The 23,899-nt window shown below is 33.9% G+C and overlaps 1 protein-coding gene across 9 annotated transcripts in view; it reads left to right on the plus strand.

The window, feature by feature from the left end:
• Nucleotides 1-23,899, plus strand: part of DMD (dystrophin) — a 2,329,373-nt gene that overhangs the window by 802,041 nt on the left and 1,503,433 nt on the right. For all 9 annotated transcript variants that reach the window (XR_011968542.1, XM_072616876.1, XM_072616880.1 and 6 more), the window contains 2 exons: nucleotides 5,160-5,339; nucleotides 13,642-13,817. Coding sequence is in view for 8 of the 9 variants with exons in the window: in XM_072616876.1 (XP_072472977.1) it covers nucleotides 5,160-5,339; nucleotides 13,642-13,817 (356 nt within the window). In the remaining variant the exon portion in view is untranslated. The remainder of the gene's footprint in view (nucleotides 1-5,159; nucleotides 5,340-13,641; nucleotides 13,818-23,899) is intronic.

Below are 23,899 nucleotides of genomic sequence, written 5' to 3' on the forward strand. Positions count from 1 at the left end.
GGTAGAACATTGCTTTATGAAAATTTTGATTAAGGTCTCAGAAAGAAATGATCAGGCTTTTATAAATTCTATGCCCCTGCACATCTTCACAATCACATAACCGATTAAAAAATATAGAAATTAAAGAATTTATGTTTGTTATTTTCTTTGGATTGGGTAGAACAGAATGCTCTCCTCAAAGGTCTCCAAAAGTTGACTCTGATGTGTGTATCAAACTCCATACAGGATTATTTTAAATACATAATAAGGGAGTGAAATTTTATAGCCATTTGATTATTTACAAATAATGACAGAGAGATGTATACTTCCCAAAATATTTTCCCTACTGTGAAAGATATACACAGTATAAATGAGACAAAAGGTGTTCCCTATAGAAGATGGTGGATGTCTTCAGATGTTGTGGATAAGACTGAACTGAATATCAAGTCTATTTATTGGGGAGCTGGTAATGCAGGCTTTAAGTTCAAGGGAGGACTGGATGTACAGATTTGGAATTCATCTCCCTAGAGATGGTAATTGCTACTGTGGGAGCACCACAAGGCAGAGAATACAAATAGATTAAAAGAAGAAGACCCCAAACAGAGTCTTGGAGGAGAGCCTCATCAGGGGACAGAGTTTGGATAATGACACAGTCAAGAAAACTACCGAGTGGCCATATGGGTAGAAAAGAAAGCTAAGAAGAAATAGTGTCAGGAGGAGGTGAAAATATTTAGGAGTTAAGGCTGGTTAGCAGAGTCAGAAGATGGGAAAAGATCAAAATAGACTAAGAAAAGGCAATTCGATTTGCTATCAAAGCTCATTGATAATGTTGAAGAGAGTTTCAGCAGAGGGTAGGAGTGGATACTAGACTGAAAGATGCAGAGAAGGGAAGAACAGGTAAAAATAGGGAAATGTTTGAAGAAATGTTTATAGGACTCATTGTAGGAGTGTTTTTTTTAGGGAGAAGAGATACTGAATGATAGCTTGAGGGAGTATCAGGTTTCTTTGAAGGTCAGGGAAGACCCTTATGTGTTTGTAGATAGGGGGCTAATGAATTAGACAAGACAACAGTGAAGGGGGCAGGATCAAAGAACAAACTCCCAGGTGGATGGGGAAAGATAGAATCAAAGACATGAACAGAGGTGTTTGCTTGTCAAAGGTGAAGACTATCCCTCCCTTTGAGCCTAGAGCAAAGGAACACTGAGGGAGGGATAACGTAGAAGGATTTTAGTTAGAAGAGAGAGTTAAGAGTGGATTTTCTCAGTAGGAACTTTAAAATTCTCTGCCAGTAATGTTTCAATAAGTTCTCCATATAGATCAAATTTAAGTTATGTCATCTTGCCTGTGAACAAAGTGAAAACATGTTTTGTATAAATCTTGCCACTTGATTGTTTAAGCTAATTAACAGAACTTGACAGCTGGTCCAGAATTTAAGGTAAAATTTCCCTGCTGACTAAGGCTGTGGAGAAGAATTTAATGTTCATTAAAATATGTCACAATGCAAGACCCAAAACAGTTACCATCTGTCACCATCTTCTATCATACACATAGCTATATATAATAGGATAACCCTAGTTTGTTTTTTCCTATGGCCAATATAATTTAATTTGAAATAATATTACTAAGAACCTTTAAGTTTCTCTTTCCTCATACCTCAACACACATACTTCTGGATGGGGGAAAAAGGATTCTTGTTCGTTTTCTCCACTTCTGCTTGAATAGTACTGTGAGTATTAGAGGATGTTGGAGTGAAAGTGGATGTGATATGTTTCAGTGAATAAAATTGATTTTTTATCTCTCTTGGTGATAATGATTAGACCAGAAATTGTGCTATCAAGAAGGGGTTTTCCTCATTAGGGACTGCAGTGAGGCAGCCAGTAGTAAATTTAGAGGAAGAACAATCTTTGAATTGTCGTCACAAAGGGTTCATTCCACATGAGCTAGTCATCTCTCAGGGTCTAGACTGCAGGTCCATTCATGATATTGTTGGATTAGTGAGGAACAAAACGTGTCAATGGAATTCACAAATGAAAGAATGAATTCTCAAATAGTCAAGCAAAGCAAGCTTCATGCCTTAACTGTCTTCATCCCAGTGCTTGAGATGTGGCTGTGTTCTCATGGGTTTTAATTTGAGAATATCATTTTTATGTGTTCTTCCTTCTAAAAATAATAATATTAATAATAATAAATACTATTGATGATTGCCATTTATATAACACTTTAAGTTTTACAAAGCATTTTAATACATATCTCATTTGACATTCATAGCAACGTGCAGTAGTGAACTACATTTATTTTTGTCCCATTTTTTTTTTAAAACAAAAAAACCTGCAACTCAGAGAGGTTAAGTGTGACTTGTTCTCAAGTGTAGTAAATAGGAAATGTAAGATCTGGAATTTTAACTGAGGTCTCCTGACTCTTTTTATTATGTAACATCCAGTATTATTTTCACAACAATGTGCTATTTCTCATCAATGAAATGGAGATTTATGTCTGGTTTGCAGGGTTATTGTGTTAATTGCGTGAGATAATGTATGTGAAAACATTTTGCAAAGAGTAAAATACTATTCTAATTGTTATTATAATGAATATAATACAACTTTGAATTAGATAAACAAACATCTGCCTGTGTAAAGATTTAAAATGGACTTAACATCTGAGCCAAGTTTCTAAAATACATTTCAAATGCATATCTATATCTATTTCTGTCTATAATTAAATGCTTAGGCACATACACACACACATGCATATATATATATATATATATATATATATATATATATATATATATATATATATATATATATATATCATAGCATTAGTTTCACTAGTCACTAAATCTCTTGGGATCCAATTAGTTAAAAGGTTATGTAAGAAAAACTGCTCAGACACTGCTACTTTGCACCCAAATTAACAATGTGATAATTTTCCTTAAGCATAATTCTAATATATGGTGACATTTTTCCCTCTTCCTGAAGTGTTTTCAGTTAATTAAATATGCAGTTTAAATAAATTGTATTACCTTCTAACTGAACACCATTGGTCATTTTTAACCAGTTTCTTTAACATGTATGGAGTAAAATATGGAAGCCTTCTGTGTCTATATTGTTTTGTTGCCTGTTTGCCATGTTTTTAACAATTCTGAAAGGGCAAAAATTGTGTTGATCAAAAGAACAAGTCAATATGCTAACACCAAACTATTCCTGCCTTTCCTACTTTCATATATGCCCAGTATTTTCATTTGGACTTAAGGTGGACTTAATTGTAGATTTCCAAGTCTGTGTCTAGTTTCTGATAGGGCTTGGGAGAGAAGACTAGGGGAATAGCTCCTGTATTTTGTAAAAACATTCAGAAAAGAAGTTCAAATCCAAGAGAAACACATTTTGCATCTTACAAAGTTTGGGAAATATGTTAAGGAGCAAGAGTGCTTTTCAAAGTGAAGGCAAACAAAGAAAGCCCATTCTGAATAAAGACTAAAATTCCACAAGCAACAGCAAGCCTCTAAGTTTCTAAAAGGTCATGTATAGTATTAGGCATTGGAGTTACTAAGATATAAATCCAAAAGTCTCTGCTACCCAAGAGCCTACCAGCAAGTAGCAAGAAACAGTAAGTCCACAGATAAGTAAAACCAAAATTCACGCAATATAAATACATTCTATTTTGTAGAAAGGGAAAGAAAGTGCAGACAACACCAAGAAGATCCTCCAGTAGGAAACTTGGTATTAAGTATCATTGACACAGAGTTCATTTCCAAAATATCACTCACTGTTAAGCAATGTAGGTCTGTGTCAAGTTGAGTTACTAATAGGGCAAACATGAGGGGAGGGTTTAATGATTTTTCTGTGTCACTGCCACTTTCATTCATTTAAAAAGATGACGTATCTGTTGAATAATGCTTTCTTTTCCACACAACACAAGTGAGTGCCTAAGGGTAGTACAGAAAGGGATTGGGCCAGCACCTGTGATTTCATTACTATGAGGAACCCCCAGGTAAAGGAACCCCCTCTACCAATGCAAGGCAATCCCTTTTCTTCAACTTAGAGTCCGTATTTGAAGATGAACTTCTATTTTTCTAGGCAAGTAATGGTGGTTCAGTGGGATGGGGGGGAACATATATTTATTACTTTCATAATTTGATTATAGCCAAGATTGACATAGAAGGAAAAGAGAGAGATTAAGAGTCACAAAAGCAAGGCTTTCTTTTCTTCTACCAAAATGTAGGTAATAATAATAAGGCTGCATGCCTGGTGTCTGCAAAAGATACAAGGAAGTAACGTAGTGTAGAATACGGCAAATAAAACAGAGACAGAAAATTTCTCAATCTATTTACTTCAAATTAAACTTTCTATTGTCTGTCAATAAGAGGGAATTAATGCCATTTATCTCCACCCTTCAAAGGACTAAAGAACCTATGTATGATCAGGAAAATAGTAAAGCACCTTAAAAGTCTAAATAGGTTTGTCATGATGAGTTACTTACTTTTGGATCATCATATTATTATCTTATAAACACAGTGCTTAGAACATAGTGGTTCGTAATAAAGTCTTTTCCATTCCCTTCCATTATAACATCAACAGTAGAATGTAATTGTTCAGTCATTGTAGTGACTTTATTGATAATGTTACAATCAGGTCCTGATTAATGCAAGTGAAAAATCCTCTAAAATGGTTGCATTATTTGATTTCGAACTGTACATTTACATTTTGCTGGAACAAATTACCATACTTTACATAATTATAACTTAGGTAAGCACAATTTTAAATATATATGATGACATCAGGTGATGCATTACCTAGCTGTAACTTGTATTTATATTGTGAATTAAAGTTTTAAAAGACTGCCTCCCCAGAATTCCAGTGTGACGGAAGGTGCATACGTTATTACCTTCATTTTGTAGATGAAAAAATGAGGTTCCGTAAGGTTGAGTCACTTCCCTATGGCCGCACAGTAATAAAAGGCAACAATCTGAATTTGTCTCTACGCCTTCTGATTACATGTGCACGGAAATGCTTGCATATTTGTAAGCATTTACATGATATATAAGCTTTTTTTCTTGCAATATATTTAGCTTAACCAAAATAAGAATGTGTGAAAGCACTCTGAAAAATATAAATTATCTAAATATACTATTAAAATCATTATTGACACTATTTTATAAACTAATATTTATTTTTAAACAGATTTTAAAAGGAGAGCTAGAAATGAAGAAACAAACAATGGATAAACTGTGTTCACTCAGTCAAGATCTACTCTCAACTTTGAAGAACAAGACAGTAGCTCAAAAGATGGAAGCTTGGCTGGAAAATTTTGCCCAACGTTGGGATAATCTGATCCAAAAACTTGAGAAGAGTTCTGTGCAGGTGAGCCATTATAATCATCATACCATAGATCATGGTTTCTTAACCAGTGGTGTGTGAATTAAATTTACTCTTTATAACTGTATTTTTAATCTTATGTATAGAGTGTCCCCAAAGTCATTGTGTAGTTTTAAGAGAATCCTATATTTTATATATATATATATATATATATATATATATATATATATATATATATATATATATATATATATATATATATATATATATATATATATATATATTAAAACATCATTTTGATATAGGATTCATAGGCTTTAACAGACTGGTAAAAGGGTTTAAGAACCCCTGCCATAGATTATCTCAGAGACTTTCATTGTCAGAACTGTGCTCTTGGCTAGAACAGAATGCTAACATTTAACCACTGTTGTCAATTCAAGTTGATGAGAACCTTGATTTCTCTCTTGTCTTTCCATAGCAGCAGATGGTTGAGATGTTGACAGAGAACAGTGTCAGAGAGGAAAGATGGAGGCGGAAAGCTGGCTACTCATACAAGTTACTGGCAGTCCCCTCCTGCCCAATTACTAGGGGTGATGATTAGTTAGGTGTTTGAAAAGGAAGTGCAGTGTTCTAAGCTGGTATAGCCCAGGAGGTGGGGGCTGGCTATTACATCACATTCTACCATCAGTGCTGCAACTTCATGATTCTTTTAAATCCCCATCTGCCACAGCCCTCTAAACACTGTGGTTGTAGTAGATGATTACACCCATGATTTTAGGCTCAATTAGTGCCCTTAAGACTTTAAAAGAAGACAAATAAATGTTACTAAAATTGTAGGTAGGTCTTCTACTGAAAATGTATGGAAAGACATGAACAAAAATCACACAGAATGAAAAGATATAGAAGACTTATGGAGGTGAAGAGTGTACAGACACCAGTCAAATCACAGACCTAGTAAAGCCAACTTACTTCCTTGTCATTTATAGCTAAAACTGCATATGTATGGACACCCCCTTAGTGTCAAAACTAGTTAAACAACATTGAATGAAACTTCTAATCAGCTGGCATTTTTAAAGGATGGAATTCCTAACCAGAGACAGCTAAGATATAGACTGTATATTAAAAAGGTGGCAGCTATCTGGATCCTTCAAACAACAAAATATTTTCAAAAGTCACTTTGAAATAATTTACATGCTTAAGTGAGAGCCAAAAATCTCAACAATTCAAATTTTGTTAAAAAGCTTCCATTGAGCAACTCTGAATCCACTTCCAGTCCTGGGAAAAGTGAGAAACCCAGTTGCAGTCAGATAACAGAAAACTCATCCTCTCCTGTTCAGTCCTTGACCTGAGGTGCTGGATTTTCAGTCAGAGGACCTGGGTCTTAATGCTGACTGTTCTACAAACAGTTCATGTAACCTTGGACAAGTCACTTGACTTTTAGGTTCATTTGCTTGATATGCAAAAAAGGAGTGGGACATACTAGAAGACCTATCTCTAGGTTCTCTTCCAGTTCTAAATCCTACTGCATTTCCCACAATGAGGTTTTATTTAATCTTAAATGTAGATATTTAGGATATACTGCCAAAAACTATTTTGTCATGTTCTTATTTTTAGGAGATTCCTTATGTTACTTTCCCCTGGGAATTTTGTATTGCTATTCTTACATTAACCCTAATTCAAAATGTAATGATTCCTAACTCTACTTAAATTTAGGATGCAGTTCCTTTAACACTTTCTTGATTCGCTTTATTTTACAAATAACGCTAAGAATTTCAGTTGATAATAATTTCCATCAATACTGGAAACATTTCGAATAGAACTATTGTACTTTTGAATACTGGTTCACATGACAACTAGATTTCCCAAATTTTCGAGTTCCTTTATCTTCACATAAAATCATCAACATTTCCCTATTTATAGTTTAGGGTGTTTTTTTTTTTAAATTAGTCTAACTGTGTCCCCTCTTTAAATACTTTTCTTCCATGTAGGAAATTCTTTTGTTCATCTTTTCACTCATTTTCTTTTTATCCCCATTTGTTTGAACAAAGCCTGGCACCAGTAGGTATTTATTAAATATCTGTTGGCGGATTGATTGAAGCTGGGATTTTGTGCAAATTATGAAGCTATTCTCTAAAATAACTTCCAGGGGCTCAATATATTATCTTTGATTTCAACAATTATGAATGTATATGTGTATACACATATCACATTGTGTTAAAATCTTAAATTCATTTTATTATTTAGTCCCCATTTCCCCCCTCCCTCTCTCTCTTTCTCTTTTATTCAGACTTTTGCTTTCATAGGTATAGGGAACTCACAATGAGGAAGCTTCTAATAATCATTTTGTGCTTTTCTCCAAATTGTGATCTTCAAGAGAAGCCAGGGACACTGAGAGGTTAATTGTTTTGTCTAGGGTCACACGTGTCAGAGGTCAACTTGAATTGTGGTCTTCCTAAATCCTACTGCGATGTTCTATCTACGACACTGCCGCCATTTTTTTTAACCTATGCACATTTTCCCTTTATGATGTCTTCTCATTTTCAATTGATTTAAATAAATAAATTCTGGTCTTGGGGGTGGGGGTATTTTTTTCCATCTATTTCTTTATAATTCTTCTTCAATTCCTTTTGTTAGTGGGAAAATATCTAAATATTTGCACTTGCAAACCCTTATTCATTTGAAATCTCCCACAGTATTGCATCAATTTTCATTCCCTCTTGCTATTAAATTTCCTAATTTATTATCCCCAGTTTAAAAATGTTGGATTTCCTTTAACTGATATGGACTGAGGAAGATATAAATGTGGATATGTATATAGATTATAAATAAACAGACGTAAAATATGTATGTCTATATATCACAACTTTCAGTGAAAGATTAAATATAGAGAGCAACAAATAGCAGAATCTGAAATTACGAAGGTGAGTTCAATGTTAAACTTCTTTGGGTTGTTAATGAACTATAATTGGATTCCTGCAACATCATTCCAGATGAAATGCACCTGGAAAATTTCAAAATTTATTCATATTGACAATATTAGGATGCAGTCTGTTGTCATGGTGCATGCATGGAAATGATATACCATCAATAACATCTATTTAAATGTGCACACACTGATATTTGCACGCATATACAAAAAAATCCCTTCTGTATCTTTTTTTTTTTTTTATCACCAGCGCAACATTCCTAATAACATTTTATCAGGTTACTAACAATTGGGCTGAAAACATGAGATGGTATTATTTACACATTTAAAATGCATAAGGATCTAGTTGGTAGATGTATTTACATCTTTGAGCAATAGCAAGGATTGATGTGCTATACAGGAAGAAAGCTGGGGTCAACGGTCATGTTTCATAAAGGGATTTGGGTCATCACTCAGAAGCTACAACATGTTTCTTCCCAAGAAAAAATATGTAGAAACTAGCAGAGCTAGCATGGCATAAAAGCCAGTGTGAAATTCACAAAGGTGGTTGCTAACTCTATTTCCATATTCCTTTGTGTATTAGAAGGTCATGTAGTTTCTTTAAACATTACAAAGCACAAAGGAGATGTTTAGAAGATGCTTATATATACGAGATGCTTTATAAGTGTTTGTGGAATTATATTGAACTTGGAGTCATAACTATAAATAGCAGCCAGAAAATACCCTGAAGATACAACATGTTCCTTATTCTCTTCATGAAGGAAAGCTCTCTCCATTGACTAAGGGTTGTTTATTCTGCAGAATTCTTGACCTTGGAATTTACTGCATAATATTCACATTCTTTAACCAAATCTCAAAATTGGGGGGGAGGGAATGATATGCCCCTTTGACCTTAAAAGTTGGGGAAGAGTCATTTAATTGCATCTCTGATGACACAGAATGAAATTCATAATTCTGCTCCACTGGCAATCAGGATGCATCCTTGCCTTAAGCAAGAATGAGGAAGATTGTAATTTTGCCCTTTGTAGAAGAACTCATGTTTCTAGTGATTTTTTTTTTATTTAGTTTGTCACTAGTAGATAATAAATCTATCATTTTGATGCTGGGTATTGCAATTTTATGATGTTTTAATTATGTACTCATTATGACTAAAATATAATCATTTCATGAGTCAATCTCCTTTAAAGAGTAGATACTTAGAAAGAAGAGTTTTATTATCATTATCATCATCTTTTCACAGCCTCTGAGATTAAGAGATTGCTGTGATATTTAGAATTACTTTATTGTCAGTTTCAAAGCTTCAATGAAGGAATTTAACCCAAGCTGAAATATGCAAAAGAATCATAGAAGTTTGAAGCAGAAAGCAACCTCTGAGATTATCTTATCTGAATTTTTTTCCATTTCATAGATGAGGAAAATGAAGTTCAAAGCATTTGAGAGACTTGCTCAAAAAAATTAGTTCATAACAGAGCTAGTACTCAACACTCCTTTATACTTTTAACAGTAACTAAATTTAATGTAATAAACATATCTATATTTTAATGCATATGATCAACTCTCAATTATCTGTTTTACTTAAGACTAGTGAAACCATAGATAACAGAATTTTTCTACAACATTTGTGTAATATAACTATAGTACAGTTTTATAATTTCAAGAATTTATATCTCTATTGGATTAGATGTTTTCTCAAATAGAGGGTGCTCTTCTGTTCAGAATAATGTACAAATGTGTTTGCATACATTGACCTCCTAATCAGAAAATTTCAAAGTTGGAGTCAACCTTAGTTATCATATATTCCATCTCATATCTGACAAATAATCTCCTCTACAAGATAACCTGATAAAAGAGAAGTCTATTCTATTTTTAAAAAGTAATTATAATTGTTAGGAAATCTTTCTTTAATATCAAGCCTTAATCTACTTCTCTCTTCCAGCTATGTCTATTTTTTGCCTTGTGGGGTCAAAGTCTAATCCCTTTTTCATTTGATAGTTCTTCAGACACTTAAAGATAGCTATCTTGTTCCCTTTAAGACTCTTCTGGGTTAAGTATCTACAGTTATTTCAATTATTCTTAATACAGAATAATTTAGAGACCTGTGTTCATCATGGTCACCCTTCACTAGATCATCTTCAGGCTATCAATATCCTTCCTAAAATGCAATACCCAGTATAGAACATAGAACTCTAGGTTCTCTGATCATGTTGGAGTACAGAGGGACTATTATATCTGTAGAATTATTTTTTTTAATTTCTCATCCTATAACACTGTTAGCTGATAGTGAGCTTATAGTTTATCCTTTCTTCTGTTTCCGAGAAATTGTGTCTACTTAATGTCTTCCCCATTTCATAGTTGTGCAATTGTTTTTGTGAACCAAAGTGGAAGATCTTAGACTTTATCAAATTTCATCAAAATAGATTGGAGCCAATGTTCTAGTCTTCTAAGACAGTTTTTAGTTCTTGACTCTGTTTTTCATTGTATTAGCAATACTCCTCATCTTTGTTCCATCTTCAGTTTAGAGAAGTTTAACACTATACCTTTATACCAAGTCAACAAAAAATGTTAACTCAGGAGTGAGATCCCCATCCCCTTTCTCTTGCACTGAAGATTTCCTTCCAAATTAACACAGAACCATAAAAGGCTACTCTTAGGTCTTGGGTCTGACCATTCAACCACCTCAGTATACTGTCACATAACCCATGTCTCCCTAGCTTGTCCAACAGATAGAGAATGGGAAATTTTGTCAACTTGTTTAGGCAATGTGGGTAAATTCTATCTGCTTCATTCTCCTGGCTAAAACATCTTAAAAAAATAAAAACAAGGTTAGCATTCTTAAAAAATACGCTTAAAATATTTTTTTTATTTTTGTTAAACTTGCAGTTATTTCATACTATTATATAAGAAAGTAAGTCAAGTATATGAGGTGAGCATGTACGTTAAATACTTTAATAACTTTTTTTTACCTTCCCTAAATTTTTGAAGTTCTATTTGTGGTACCTGCCTTTTGACATTATGTGGCAAGAGAAACTGGTTCATTTGCCTATTATAGAAACTGGTTCTTTTCCTTTTTTGCCTATCCTATAGAAGCAGTAATAAATTTTGATCCTAGAAACATTTGAACATAATCATTAATTTATAACAGACAGGTTTATCCTTACTACCACCTTTTGAATTACAATCAGTCTTGAAGCACTGGTGTTATGGAGCATGAATATCAGCCCCGTAAGAAGGTTTCCAGGTGATAACTTGAGAGATATATTACCCACTGATCTGAGCACAGGAGTTGTGATTTGCCACACAAATGCAATAATTAGCTTTTATTATAGTTTTAAGTTATTTGATAGTCATTCAACTAGAAAATTTAGCTATTTGTTAAAATACTATTTTAAAAGTGGAAGACATGATTTCCTTTCCAAAAGGATAATTTTATTTACACTAATTATTAGTATTAAAAATCCCATGGCATACAATAATAATTATCCTATTGAATCACAAGTAAATTTATCTAAAAGAAACTTCCTTCATTAAAATGTGATCATTTAACAAAAAAGCCCAGGAGATATTGAACTAAAATAAAAGTTATTTTATTACTAGAAAAGATAGCACCAGCACTCCTCTTATATCTTCTTCATTTATTATAATGGAAGTTCCTAATTCATGCACAAATTGTCTTCTAAGAGTTTTCTAAGTCAGTTGGAGTTAATCACTAAATCATCTTTGGCTCCCTCATTGGTACGGAGAGTTGACCTTGGATTTCTCTAGGAGAAAGCAAAATTTTTGGAATTGCTACCACACTAAAAAGGCATTCTAATAAAGTGTAGGTCCTGGAGCCAGACTAATTAAGCTTGGAGAAGCTCATCAACAGTTTGCCTATAGGGGGATAAAGTTGTTGATCACAAGAACTCTAAAATCATCTGCTCAGTTTTTAGAAGAGTTACAATCTGTCTCAGACTAGGGCCATCTAGGTTGAAAATATTAGAAAGCCTTGCAGTATTGAACTGAGTACCTAAAGCATAGTGCTGTGTTATCATCAGGAAACCCAAGGGCTAAGTACTCATCTAGTTTCTTTTCCATTCTCACCACCTGTTTATTCCAACCAGGTTTTCTCTCTTCTGACTGACATAATACAATTCTTTTGAGATTTTTCTGAGGATTTTTTATTGGTAACAATGGGAAAACTCTTAAGTCTCCATAATCTTCTGTCTTTTTTGCTGTAGTTCTGTAGGGAAATCAAGCTGTAAGTGGTTATAATGGTATTTGAAGCTTTCCTTAATCTGAGACCAACCTAATTCTTTGCTACATATCGTATTACTCCCCCAACAAATTAAACCATTCTTCATCCTCATTTTTCATTCTGATCTTCCCTCCATTCACCTTCCCACAGCACTTAGTCTTTGGGATTTTGATCTTGTTACATGATTACTAGTTTATACCAGTATTGGACTTCTTTAATATCTCTTAAGGCCTCTTCCCCTTTCAAGGTTCAGTTTCGATGTGCTCTCATGAAACTTAAATCCTTTGTCTCCCAAATGACTTTTATTTCTCCCTCCTCAAATTTCTCAGGATTTTTTACTTTGTTCCTTACTGTATTTGTCTCCCTCTTGCTTGAATTTTAGTTGCGTGTATAAATTCCTTTCCATCATTAAACTGTCAGGTGCTGAGAGAACAATCTATTTTGTAGTCATTGTTCCACCCTCACCTAGCTCAATGCCTATATTTCAGAAAAACATTTAAGCAATGTTTATACTGGGCATTTTATCACAGAAGCTAGTGAGGCCTCTGAGGCAAGTGCTGAGGAATGGGTTTAGACTAGGAATCATTATTTCCTTATTTCCCTTCCCCTTTCCTGCCTGTACTCTGTATCTGTAATCTGCGTTTGTATCATAGAATCACCCCAAGTAATTGGAGTAACAGTGAGTGGTGGTGAGGTATAAGACAAGGGTACAGGAAAAGGGGGGATTCCCAGGAATCATTGGGATCTGCACTGGTGAGGTAAAAGGGAAGGGAAGAAGGAAAATACATTCCAAGCATTGACAACTGAGAAAAATGGAGAGGTGTTTCTGTGGGCAACTGAATGAGTAACTAAAGACCATTCCCTGTTTTCCATTTGCTTATTAAAGATATGGGTATGAACATAATTTTGGAATGACAATATTTTGCCCTAATCTCCCCTCCCCTCCCAAATAAAAAACACACTTGCTCTATTTCTAACTTTGATAATGTCTTCTCCAGTTAGTTTATCCAGTGTAACTTAAGTCACATAAGAGAGTTTGATTTAAATATAAGATAATGTTATTTTTTAACTTAAGGTTACTTCACCAACAAGTAGGAGCAGTTTCTTATCATTTCCTATTGCCACTTTAAGCACTTTCCTGCAGTCTTTCTAGCAATGTGTGACCTCTGTTTCAATACTTCTCACAGATTTCACAGGCTGTCACCACCACTCAGACATCTCTAACACAGACAACTGTAATGGAAACTGTAACTATGGTGACCACAAGGGAACAAATCCTGGTAAAGCATGCCAAAGAGGAGCCGCTACCGTCACCTCCCCAAAAGAAGCGGCAGATTGTTGTGGATTCAGAAATTAGGAAAAGGTGAGAGGGTATTTGTTTCAATGATGAAGATTAATTGTGGCCCAGAAAAGGCAATTTGCTACTGCTTTTGATGATGGAATTTCTTGTACTTTAAAAACTACTTGCCTATGCCTTGAGAGTCCATAATGTATTATTATTTTAGTAACAGAAATTGTGAAACTATGTTCAAGGGCTTCTTAAGGAATCACTACTGAGCTTCATCAGAACTACTGTTAAAATAGTTTTTTTAATTAAAAGAATAAACCACAAGTGATAAATTATAAGAGTAATATGTCCAACCTTTTGGTTTCTTCTTTTTCTTTCTTAAAAATATTTCCTAACAGGGGTCTTTTGGGTGGTATCTTGTTTCATGTTTTAGAAAATTCTTTCTTGCAGTAATGAAAACACATTTTCATGAAGAAAAAATATATCTGTAATAGGTGGGATCCATTCTGCTAGTATATGAGAATACATTTTCTTAATTTGTAGATAGTAAATCAAGGGAAATTATAGAGCAGATTTCCTGTTTTCATATTTATAAGTACTTATACTAAAATAGCTATACTATTTTAAAAGAGATTTATTTTAATTATATTAGGATTAACTTTAGTTAGAAGGATTCGTTACATTGCTTTAAATATGTGACCATATTGATTGATTTTATAATTAAAATTTATATAAATAGAAAAGCTAATTTAATTATCTTGAAAACTTTGCTCTCCTTTAAATAATTTTGGCTGATCAAGTTAAATGAATAATTAAATTAGAAAAAAGCTTTAAAATCATCTTGTGTTTCTAAATAGCACATGTCTAAGGACTCTTAGAAGGAACTTGATACTAGGATTTGAGAAGATAAAGGTGCAAAGGGAAGAATGCATGCCTAAAAATAGGGCATGAGCTGTTTTGAAAAGAGAAAGAAAAATACTTTAACCATGAAAAGGTTATTCAAATAAAATGTTCACTATTTTCTGCCTTTCTATACCTATTTATGAAGAAGGATCTTTCTGAGGCATTCTAGCTACTGGTCAAGAGTGCAAATTTTCATCATATTTAGGATAAATTTTATTCAAGATTCAAGTTTCATTTGGATGGTATCCCTGTTATTTCTAATTATTTCTACCTGGATATGTGGTACAATTTCCCTAGAAATGGGCAGCAGAGTTATATAAGAACCTAATTCTTTTCATATTCATAATATTTCCCCATATCCACAGTCTACTCATCAATGCTTGCAGAGATTATGAGAACCAGTAGCCAGGTATTTCTATCAAATCTTGAGTGTATTTCAATGCACTTGCTTTTAGCCCTTGGAGTGGAGAACGACAACCCACAATTGTTATAAAAGGCTGACAAGAAGCAGGGGTCAGGGAGAGAAAATCTCAATGGACTTTCTATTTGTCCATCTCTTCTTATCCCTAATGTTGTCAGGAATTCCTTTCTGCACATGTATGAGGTGGAATGGCTAAAGGACAGGCTAAGATGACCTAGATCACCAAACTCTCACCAAACTCTCAGCTGAAATATTTGAACTGGCAGAAAATAGAATAGTAGTAGAGGATTGAGTACTTGGAGGATTTTCAGTGATTGAGGATTTTTCATTTTGTACATTTGAATTGGATTAAGACAACTAAAGTTCCCTCTAATACGTTGTATCTAGACCTCTGCACAATAGTATCTTTCATCCCATGCAACAATTTTAGCCCTAATGAAAGCACCATAGCCAGCAGTGACACATACTTGAAACAACTGAGATTGATGCTAATGGAAAGAAAGACAGAATCACCTTTCAGCATAGGAAAATGTAAACCACTCAATAGACCCACTGAAATGTGTACATAGAGTAAATATGTTTTATGACTTTAGATCGCAAACAGCATGGATATTACTTTGTGATGAACTCTCCTCGTTCTAGACATCAATTACTCCTTTGTCTATTAGACTGTATCACTTGGTTCTACTGCCATTACAAACACTAATTCATTCCTCACCTGTCCTGACTTCTTTTCCTCCTTCCATCTTTAATTGTGAGTGTTCCTTCCAGTCCAGCTCTGCTTTGTCTCTCTTTACTCCATCTTTTGCATAACTCATTTAATGTCAGGGCTTTAAGTCACTTCTAGGTAAATGACTCCAAAATATCTATCTCTAGACCTGATCTACACTCTAGCCATAGTTTTTTTAACTTTCCTGAAAAACATTCAACTTCTAGATATGTTTGACATTAAGTATGGTACTCCTCTGAGTCATTCAGTTTCCTCAGCTGGAGGCATTAATAATTGCACAATAGGATTATTATGAAGATCAAATGAAATAATTTACATGAAGTGCTTCATAGCCCTAAAGTGCTAGGTAGTTTAACCTGTCACCATTAAAATTCACTTTCATATTTCTGAGAAATGAACATGAAGTAACTAGGTTGAAACATTTTATAGAGTGCTGGTCATGCAGTCAGGAAGACTTGAATCTGAATCTTACCACAAACACTTAATAATAAGTGGGTGACTGTGGGTAAGTCACTTAACCATCAACAGCCTCAATTTCCTCATCAGTAAAATAGGAATGATAATTCTAGCTACTGGTGTTGTTAAAAGGATCAAATGAGATAACATATGTAAAGCCCACTGCAAACCTTAAAGCATTTTAGAAATGCTGGTGATTCTACTAGCTAGCATTTAATTAATAATTTCTCATAGATCCACTTACTTTAAAAGCCTACAATATAATGTTAGGAATGATGCAATTAACGCTATTTTTTCTAGACCTAAGAGATTTTTTTTTAATGCAGCCTTGATTCATATTAGAGTTTCATAGTTGATGGAAGTAATTTTCCCTTGTTTTCTTAATAGCTATGCAATCTTCAAAAAATTTGTGCTTATTGCTTAGATGGTCTTTTCAAGAATAAATATGATATGATGGCACTGAATTACAGATTATTATTTTCATTATCATTATTATTTTACTGCAAAAGAATCATTGAAGTAAATGAATATTATTTCACATATAAAAATCAATGTATAACACAAGGGTAGCTCAAAGCAATTGTTATTATTCCAGTTAATCTGGCGTTTGTTTAGGAGATTGGTTTCCAATGATTTCACTTTTAAAGGATTTTTTTTTAACAATTCTTTTTCAATTAAACTGCCTAATTAAATTGATGTGGACAGAAGGGGAAGGGGCAGAGAGGGAAGTAACAGCTTCCTGACTAGTCCGCAGTTTTCCTAGACTAGAGTTTCTTCAACAAGACTCTGACCCCTTGTGAAGACAGTGCCATTTGTAAATGAATCACTCTCCTGCACTTGAACTCAAATTCTCCCCCTGGGTATGTTCCTCAGTTCTCCTTTATCCCATTTATCTTGAAATATTTAACCTGTATATTTGTCTCTCTAGATAATTGCAAGTTGTAGGTTTTCTTATCCTTATTTTTTAAAACATTTTATTTAGCTTTTGATAAGGTTGATATGGATCATCTCGTATTTCAAGGGCATTGGATGAAAAGACCTTTCAAAGGTTTTTTTGTGCCAATCCAGCAAGATAAGTATTGGAGGTAACTATTTGATTCAGATACTTGTTTGAGCTTCAGAGTTCCAAATTAGGAACTGTAGGTTGCTTGAAGAAGTCTCTGGAATGAAAGATCTTTTATAGGTCAATTCTGCTATTCCCCTGGAAAATGTTCAATCTCCAAATGTCATTTCCACTAAAAATATGATTTTTTTAAACCTCTTGGTATAGTACTCCCAGTTAAATTAAATTTTATATATTTTGCTCCTATTCCCCTACCTTTGTGGAGAATTGCCCAGTGACTAAAGAAAATTTGTAAATGATCATTGTTATAACCACCTAACCAAGATGAAATTGGACATAAATAATCTCAGTATTGCTTCTTAGTTTATTTTGGAGCAGTTTTCTTGTTTTCTCAATGGGCAGATGAGGGATATGAAGAGAGAGTATTTGGAACTAAAGATATATATTTTTTTAAAGACAAAATGTAGTTCCTATCAAGGGTCTTATGGCATAATGTTTATGCATACATACACACATGCAAACAGACATAAATTAAGGATGATGCTGCTGCTTCTGGAAATGAATGGGAACCAATGTAATAAATGGAGAGTCATCTTTTTAACTACTCCAAAATAATCTATATAGTAAAGTAATATCATAGGGAAAAAATCTTGTTAATAAAAAAACATAAAAAATTATAAATAATTTAAATTATAAATACTATATAACAAATAATATATAATATTTATAATATATAATTTAAATATTTAAAATTTAAATATAGTATATATAATTTAAATTATAAGTAATTTAAATTTAAATATAATAAATAACTATAAATAAAGTTATTTGAAGTTTGTTTTATTTTGTTTTAACATCTTCATTTTCAAATGAATTTTGAGATGCTGAAAACATCCCATTGTGGGATAAAAAGCAACGTAAATGTGTACATTGAACATGATCTTGAGAAGTACAGACAGAGGTGACTAACTGTTGAAGAAGTCCTTTGCTACTCTTCCACCTCCCATGATTAACTTATGAATTGTTCCAAGCTCATGAGATGCTTTTGGTAGTACTCTCTCAGACTTGCAGCAAGTTAAGGTTAAGGCAAGTTACAATCGTCAACAATTCACCATTTTCTTTCAGTTCTTTCCAACAAGCTCCCCTTTCATATTCAGTTGGAGGCATGTTGGGGAAAAAAATCTTACATTATACAGCCTTCCCCTCCCCCCACCAAAAAACAAAAGAATGAAGGAAGAGATGGAGGAACAAGAGAAAGAGAGAGAGAATATCCTTTAGTCTTTACTCTGAGTCTATCAGTTCTCTTTCTGGAAGTAGAAAGCATGTTTTCTCATGAGTCTTGAGATTGCACTTAGACATTGGGCCAATCAAACTTACTTAACATTTCAGAGGTGATTATCTTTACAATAATATTGCTTTTATTGCATAAATTGCTATCTTGGTTTTGCTCATTTCTCTTTGTATCAATTCATACAAGTCTTCCCAGGTTTTTCTGAAATCATTCCCTTCACCATTCCTTTATAGTGTAGTCGTACTTCACAATATTTTTGCAATATAACTTGTTCAGCTATTTACCAAATAATAGGCATCCCTTGAATTTCTAATTCTTTTCAACAACAAAAAGACTCCTATTTTATTTTATCGATTTGGCTTCTTTTCCTCTTTCTTTGATCTCTTTCAGGCATAGACATATTAGAAGTTTCACTCAGTAAAAGGGTTGTATGGTTTAATAGCATTTTTGACATTTTCCAAACTCCTTACCAGAACAGTTGAACTAGGTTACAGCTTCACACATCCCTTCCAACATTTGTCATTTTCCTTTTTTGTTAACTTATCCAATCTAATGAGTGTAAAATATTACCTCAGAGTTGTATTTTTGTGTTTCTCTAGTCCTTAGTGATTTAGAGCACTTTTCCACATTTTTGACTTTTTATGTGTCCCCAACACTTAGCATGGTACCTGGTACATAGTAAGTCCTCAATAAATGATCATTGACTAGCTGATTTACTTAAAGTACATTAAAACCTAGAAAGTGTTTCAATTTTTGTGTCAAAAAGCCCCAATGTCTTGTGAGGCCTTATGTGTTAAGGACTGCTCCCCCACAGGTATTATGGGAGTACAACTCAAAGAAGCAGAAGAGACGTCTCTAACCTCTTCTCTCCCCACTGTTCTGCAGAGGAGACTTTATTCCCTTTCAGGAGGAAAAGTTATGGAAGACAGAAGCTTGACCATTTTGCCCTCCTCAGAGAGAGGACATTTAATGAAAGAATTTTGTCTCTCTCTTCCCTTAATTATTATCAGTCTAGGAGATATGATTAGATTTATGCTAACTTCTGGTCATTATTTCATTATTGATGGGAAGGGAGACCCCAAGTTTTATATCCAATGACTTTAATCCCTTCTCACCAAATACCAGTTCTACAATAACACACATATATAGCAATTTCTAAAGAGAACCCATTTATTGAAAGCAGAAGCTAAAAAGAAATTAGAAAAGGTATGCATAGGAGAATATATATACCTCACAATACAGTGTGAAAAGGCTCTGCTATTGAGATTGATGTAATTCAGTTCATCTAAGAGTACAACCAAGGGAAAAAGTCTTTGAAGTCTCTAGTGTAGTAAGCTAGGGATAGGAAAATGATGGAGACTGTCTCTTTTTATATCTTTCCAGAGTCTTTTCATTTGGCAACCTATAGTGGGGTTGACCTCTTCCATCTTCCCTCTCAAAACTTCAAACCAGAAGGAATTAAAGCTGCTCAACTCCTCAAGTCTCTCTCTGAGTAGTTTAATTCTAACACACAGACAATGCTGAGGTGGCAGAAAGAGGGAAGGTGTGGGTATCCCTTATTTCTTTTAGAGTTGGAGGGTACAATGCTATCCTTCCATGACCACACTCCCAGCAAGGTGAAATCTGTAAGAAACCAGATTATATCTGATAAAACATTCCCATTCCTTTTTTAAAATACATAGATAGATAGCAGATGAATAGACATGTGTTATCTCTTCTGAAACAATATACATTCCTTAAATGTAAGAAACCTTTTTTTTCTTATAACCCTAATGTCTGCCACGGTACCTGTCACATAGTAGGGTTTTTTTTTTTTTTAGTGTTGAATATTTCACTACATATTTGTATCACTCAGGTAATATTCACAGCACTGGTGGTGACTATGAATATGAAGACATAGCTCTCAATGGCAATGTATAACAGACTCTCCAATAAAGAAGGCAGAAGAAAAACATTTATGTAGATGCCACAAAGCCATATCCCAGAACCAGAAAGTTGATTCTGTCTTCGTGACCAAACAATTAATAAACATGATCCCAGCAGAGGGAAAAACCATTCTCAAACCTCCCCCCTCTGCTGGGCCCTTCTCACAAGCAAACATTTATGAGTCTGAGCCTTGCCATGCCATGCCATGCCGTCCCATGACATGTCATGCCATGCCTGTCTGCCTGCCTGTTTCTGCTCTCCTTTTCCTGACTGCTCTCACTCACTTCTTTCTGGTTCTACTCCCCGCTTCCTGTTCCACCTGTTCAGCAAGCTCCTCCCACCACATGTGACTTAAGCCTCCAGGTGATTCAAGCAGGTCACATGGGTCTATCAATGAATGAGAAAGATCTTTCCATCTAAATTGCTATTACAATATTACAAAATTACATCTAAATTGTTTTAACATTTATTTTAAAAATCCCAAATTCCATCTCACCTACTCCTCACTTATTTCTTGAGAATGCAAGCAATGTATTGATTATAAACATGTGTAATGCAAAACCTGTTTCTGTATTAGCTATGTTGCAAAAGAAAACACAGAAAAAATCCCAAGAAACATAAAGTTTTATATCTATATATATCTATATATCTATACTCAGAGAGCATCAGGTTTGTTTTTGGAGGTCGATGGCATTTTTTATCATAGGTCCTTTGGACTGTTTTGGATCATTCCCTTGATCAGAGTGATTCCATTTTTCACAGTTGTTCAGTCCTACAATATTTCTATTACAGCATATAACATTCTCATCATTTATTTCCTTCCACTGTGCATCAGTTCATATAAAACTTCTCAGGAGTTTCTAAAGCTACCCTGTCATTTCTTATAGCACAATACTAATGCATCATAATCATATAAAACATTGTTTGATAACAAATATACATTTTGAAACAAAACAGTTTTCTCAATTGGTATGTTAAAAAAAATTTGAAGTTTATTTTTTCTTCTCCCCCTGCTAATTATGGAATAGGAAATTTGTCACATAATTTTTAAAAGTTTTACAACTTTTATTGTAAATAATTTTTTGTCATCTTAGGGTTTTTTTTCTTTAAATTAAATGATAGGTATAAAAGTTTCCTGAGAATCAAAAGAACTAAGAGGACCAAGTTTATAAAAATAGATTTACACTTGTACTTTGGCTTCTTGAACTAATTTTTAAAGGTAATTGCAGGGTTGACTATTTCTTTTTTTTTAATTTTCTGCACAAAAATTTTATAATTATATTTACTTAAGTGACATTTCTATGCATACATAAACGTATATAACATGCATATATATATATATATATCCTATATGTGTTATGCTTGTACTGTTTTAGAGAGTATTTGAACTAAAGATATAATTCAATGCAGAGATGAAACTAAGTTAAAAATAAACATATGATTGAAAAAACCTATGGGTTTTTTTAGAACAACAAATTAGATCAATGACGTAGTTGATTACTTACTTTTTCTATACTTTTTGAAATATTTTCCAACCATTCACTGGCCAGCCTTCGCTACCTCTGTCAAGTGGTTGACTAGTATTTTTATATCTATTTTACTAAAGAAACTCAAGTATGGAGATGTCATGGCTTAAGCTGAATATACGCTCCTTGAAAGATAGGGATTGTTTTTCATTTGCTTTTTATCCCAAGCATCTCCAATAATGCCTTGCACATGGTAGGTGATTTTTAAAAAGCTTGTTGGATTGAACTACATTGTAAATATATTTTAAAACTAAAGACAGCCACTGTGCTAAGGGCTGTCAGCCTGAATATCCCAGGTTCATTCATTTTATTTTCACGTAACTCTTTCTAGGGCTACATCCCCTACCTTTACATGCATTAGTTGCAAAAGTACTCAAAGGATTGCTGAATACTTTGCCCCTTTATAATCCTAGGGGAAAACCTAAGAGGATAGAATTTCTAACAGGCACCGATCAGTAACCCCGTATGATAAATTCTCCATTGCTTATCAGTCAGGTTTAATTAGTTTTTAGAAAGGAGATTTATTAAATGTATGGCAGGGACAATTAAAAAAAAAAGAAAAACCTGTGGACACACTCTCCCACAAATATAGTCTGTAGCATAATAGGTACAAATTTAAAGTATGGCAGTGGTGAGGCTCCTGTGTTATAAAAGGGTTAATTCATTACATCTGATTGTTGAAACACCTTAATTCCATATATGGTATTTTTCTCACTCTTCTTGAAGTTTCTTGCTCCCTTGATTGTCTATCTCTGTGCTTCTGTATTTGTCATTAATATATCTTCTATCTTTCTCTCCATGATCCTGGCTGAATACAGTGCAGTTACTGATAATATGATCAGTGGAGTGGTGGGGATGGAGTGGAACAATCCATCTTGATTTACTGCCCCCATCCTTTCTGCCCTCTGGCACACATGAAAGGGTTTACCTCTTTAAGGTGTTGCCAAGCCTAGAAGCTTCTGAATACTAACTGCTATACTGGTGTGCTGACTGGTTCCTAACAAGCTTACTGCTTTTATATGTAGCTGAAGAGGCCTGAGTTAATCTTTCACCAAGTCAAAAAATATTCCTATGTATTATCTGCCTTCATCCAATGCTGAGAGCATTCTTTTGGCTCTGTTTTCTAGCTATCATTCTCTTTCAGGAATTTAAAATTGCATTTTGGCCCTTCCTTTACAACAACCTCTTAATTCTATCACGTAGGTAAAGATTTTATGTGTTCTTTTTTGCTTTGTCTCTCAATATGGGTCTCACAGTTGCTCACTGATTTTAAAAGACATTTGAATGCTTTTATTTGTTGAGTCTCTAAAGTCTGAGTGACTTCCTTCCAGCCAGGGCTCAGAAACTGTTCTATACAATGAGAGAAGTGATCTTAATCTGATATACAACTATTGTCACTTCCGCAGCTTCTCTCAGGAGATTTGATCACTTTCCATTCAAAAGCAACCTCTCTCTACATGTACACATCCAATAAGCTCCTCATTCCTCAGGTCTTTTACTGGTCTTTTGGTTTTCTGTGAGGTAGCTAACGGATTATTACCACAAGTAATGGATGGGACTACATGGTCATAATTTGGGGAACTCTCACAATTAAAAAAATTAAAAAACAGCAACAGCAAAAGCAATATTTCCACTTCTCTTTTGACAACTATTATATATGGATTTATGAGGGGAGGGGTAGATTAGGACCAAAATGGAGACCATACTATAGAAGTGTAAGGGAGGAGTTTCTGTCTGAATCACATTAATATAAATACAGAAAGCTCTATTAATTTAAATAGTTGTTTGCAACAGACATTGTGGTTGGAAGGAATCTTCATTTAAATTTCCACTAATTATTT

The sequence above is a fragment of the Notamacropus eugenii genome, chromosome 5 (assembly GCF_028372415.1).
Source record: "Notamacropus eugenii isolate mMacEug1 chromosome 5, mMacEug1.pri_v2, whole genome shotgun sequence".
Classification (NCBI taxonomy): Eukaryota; Metazoa; Chordata; class Mammalia; order Diprotodontia; family Macropodidae; genus Notamacropus; species Notamacropus eugenii.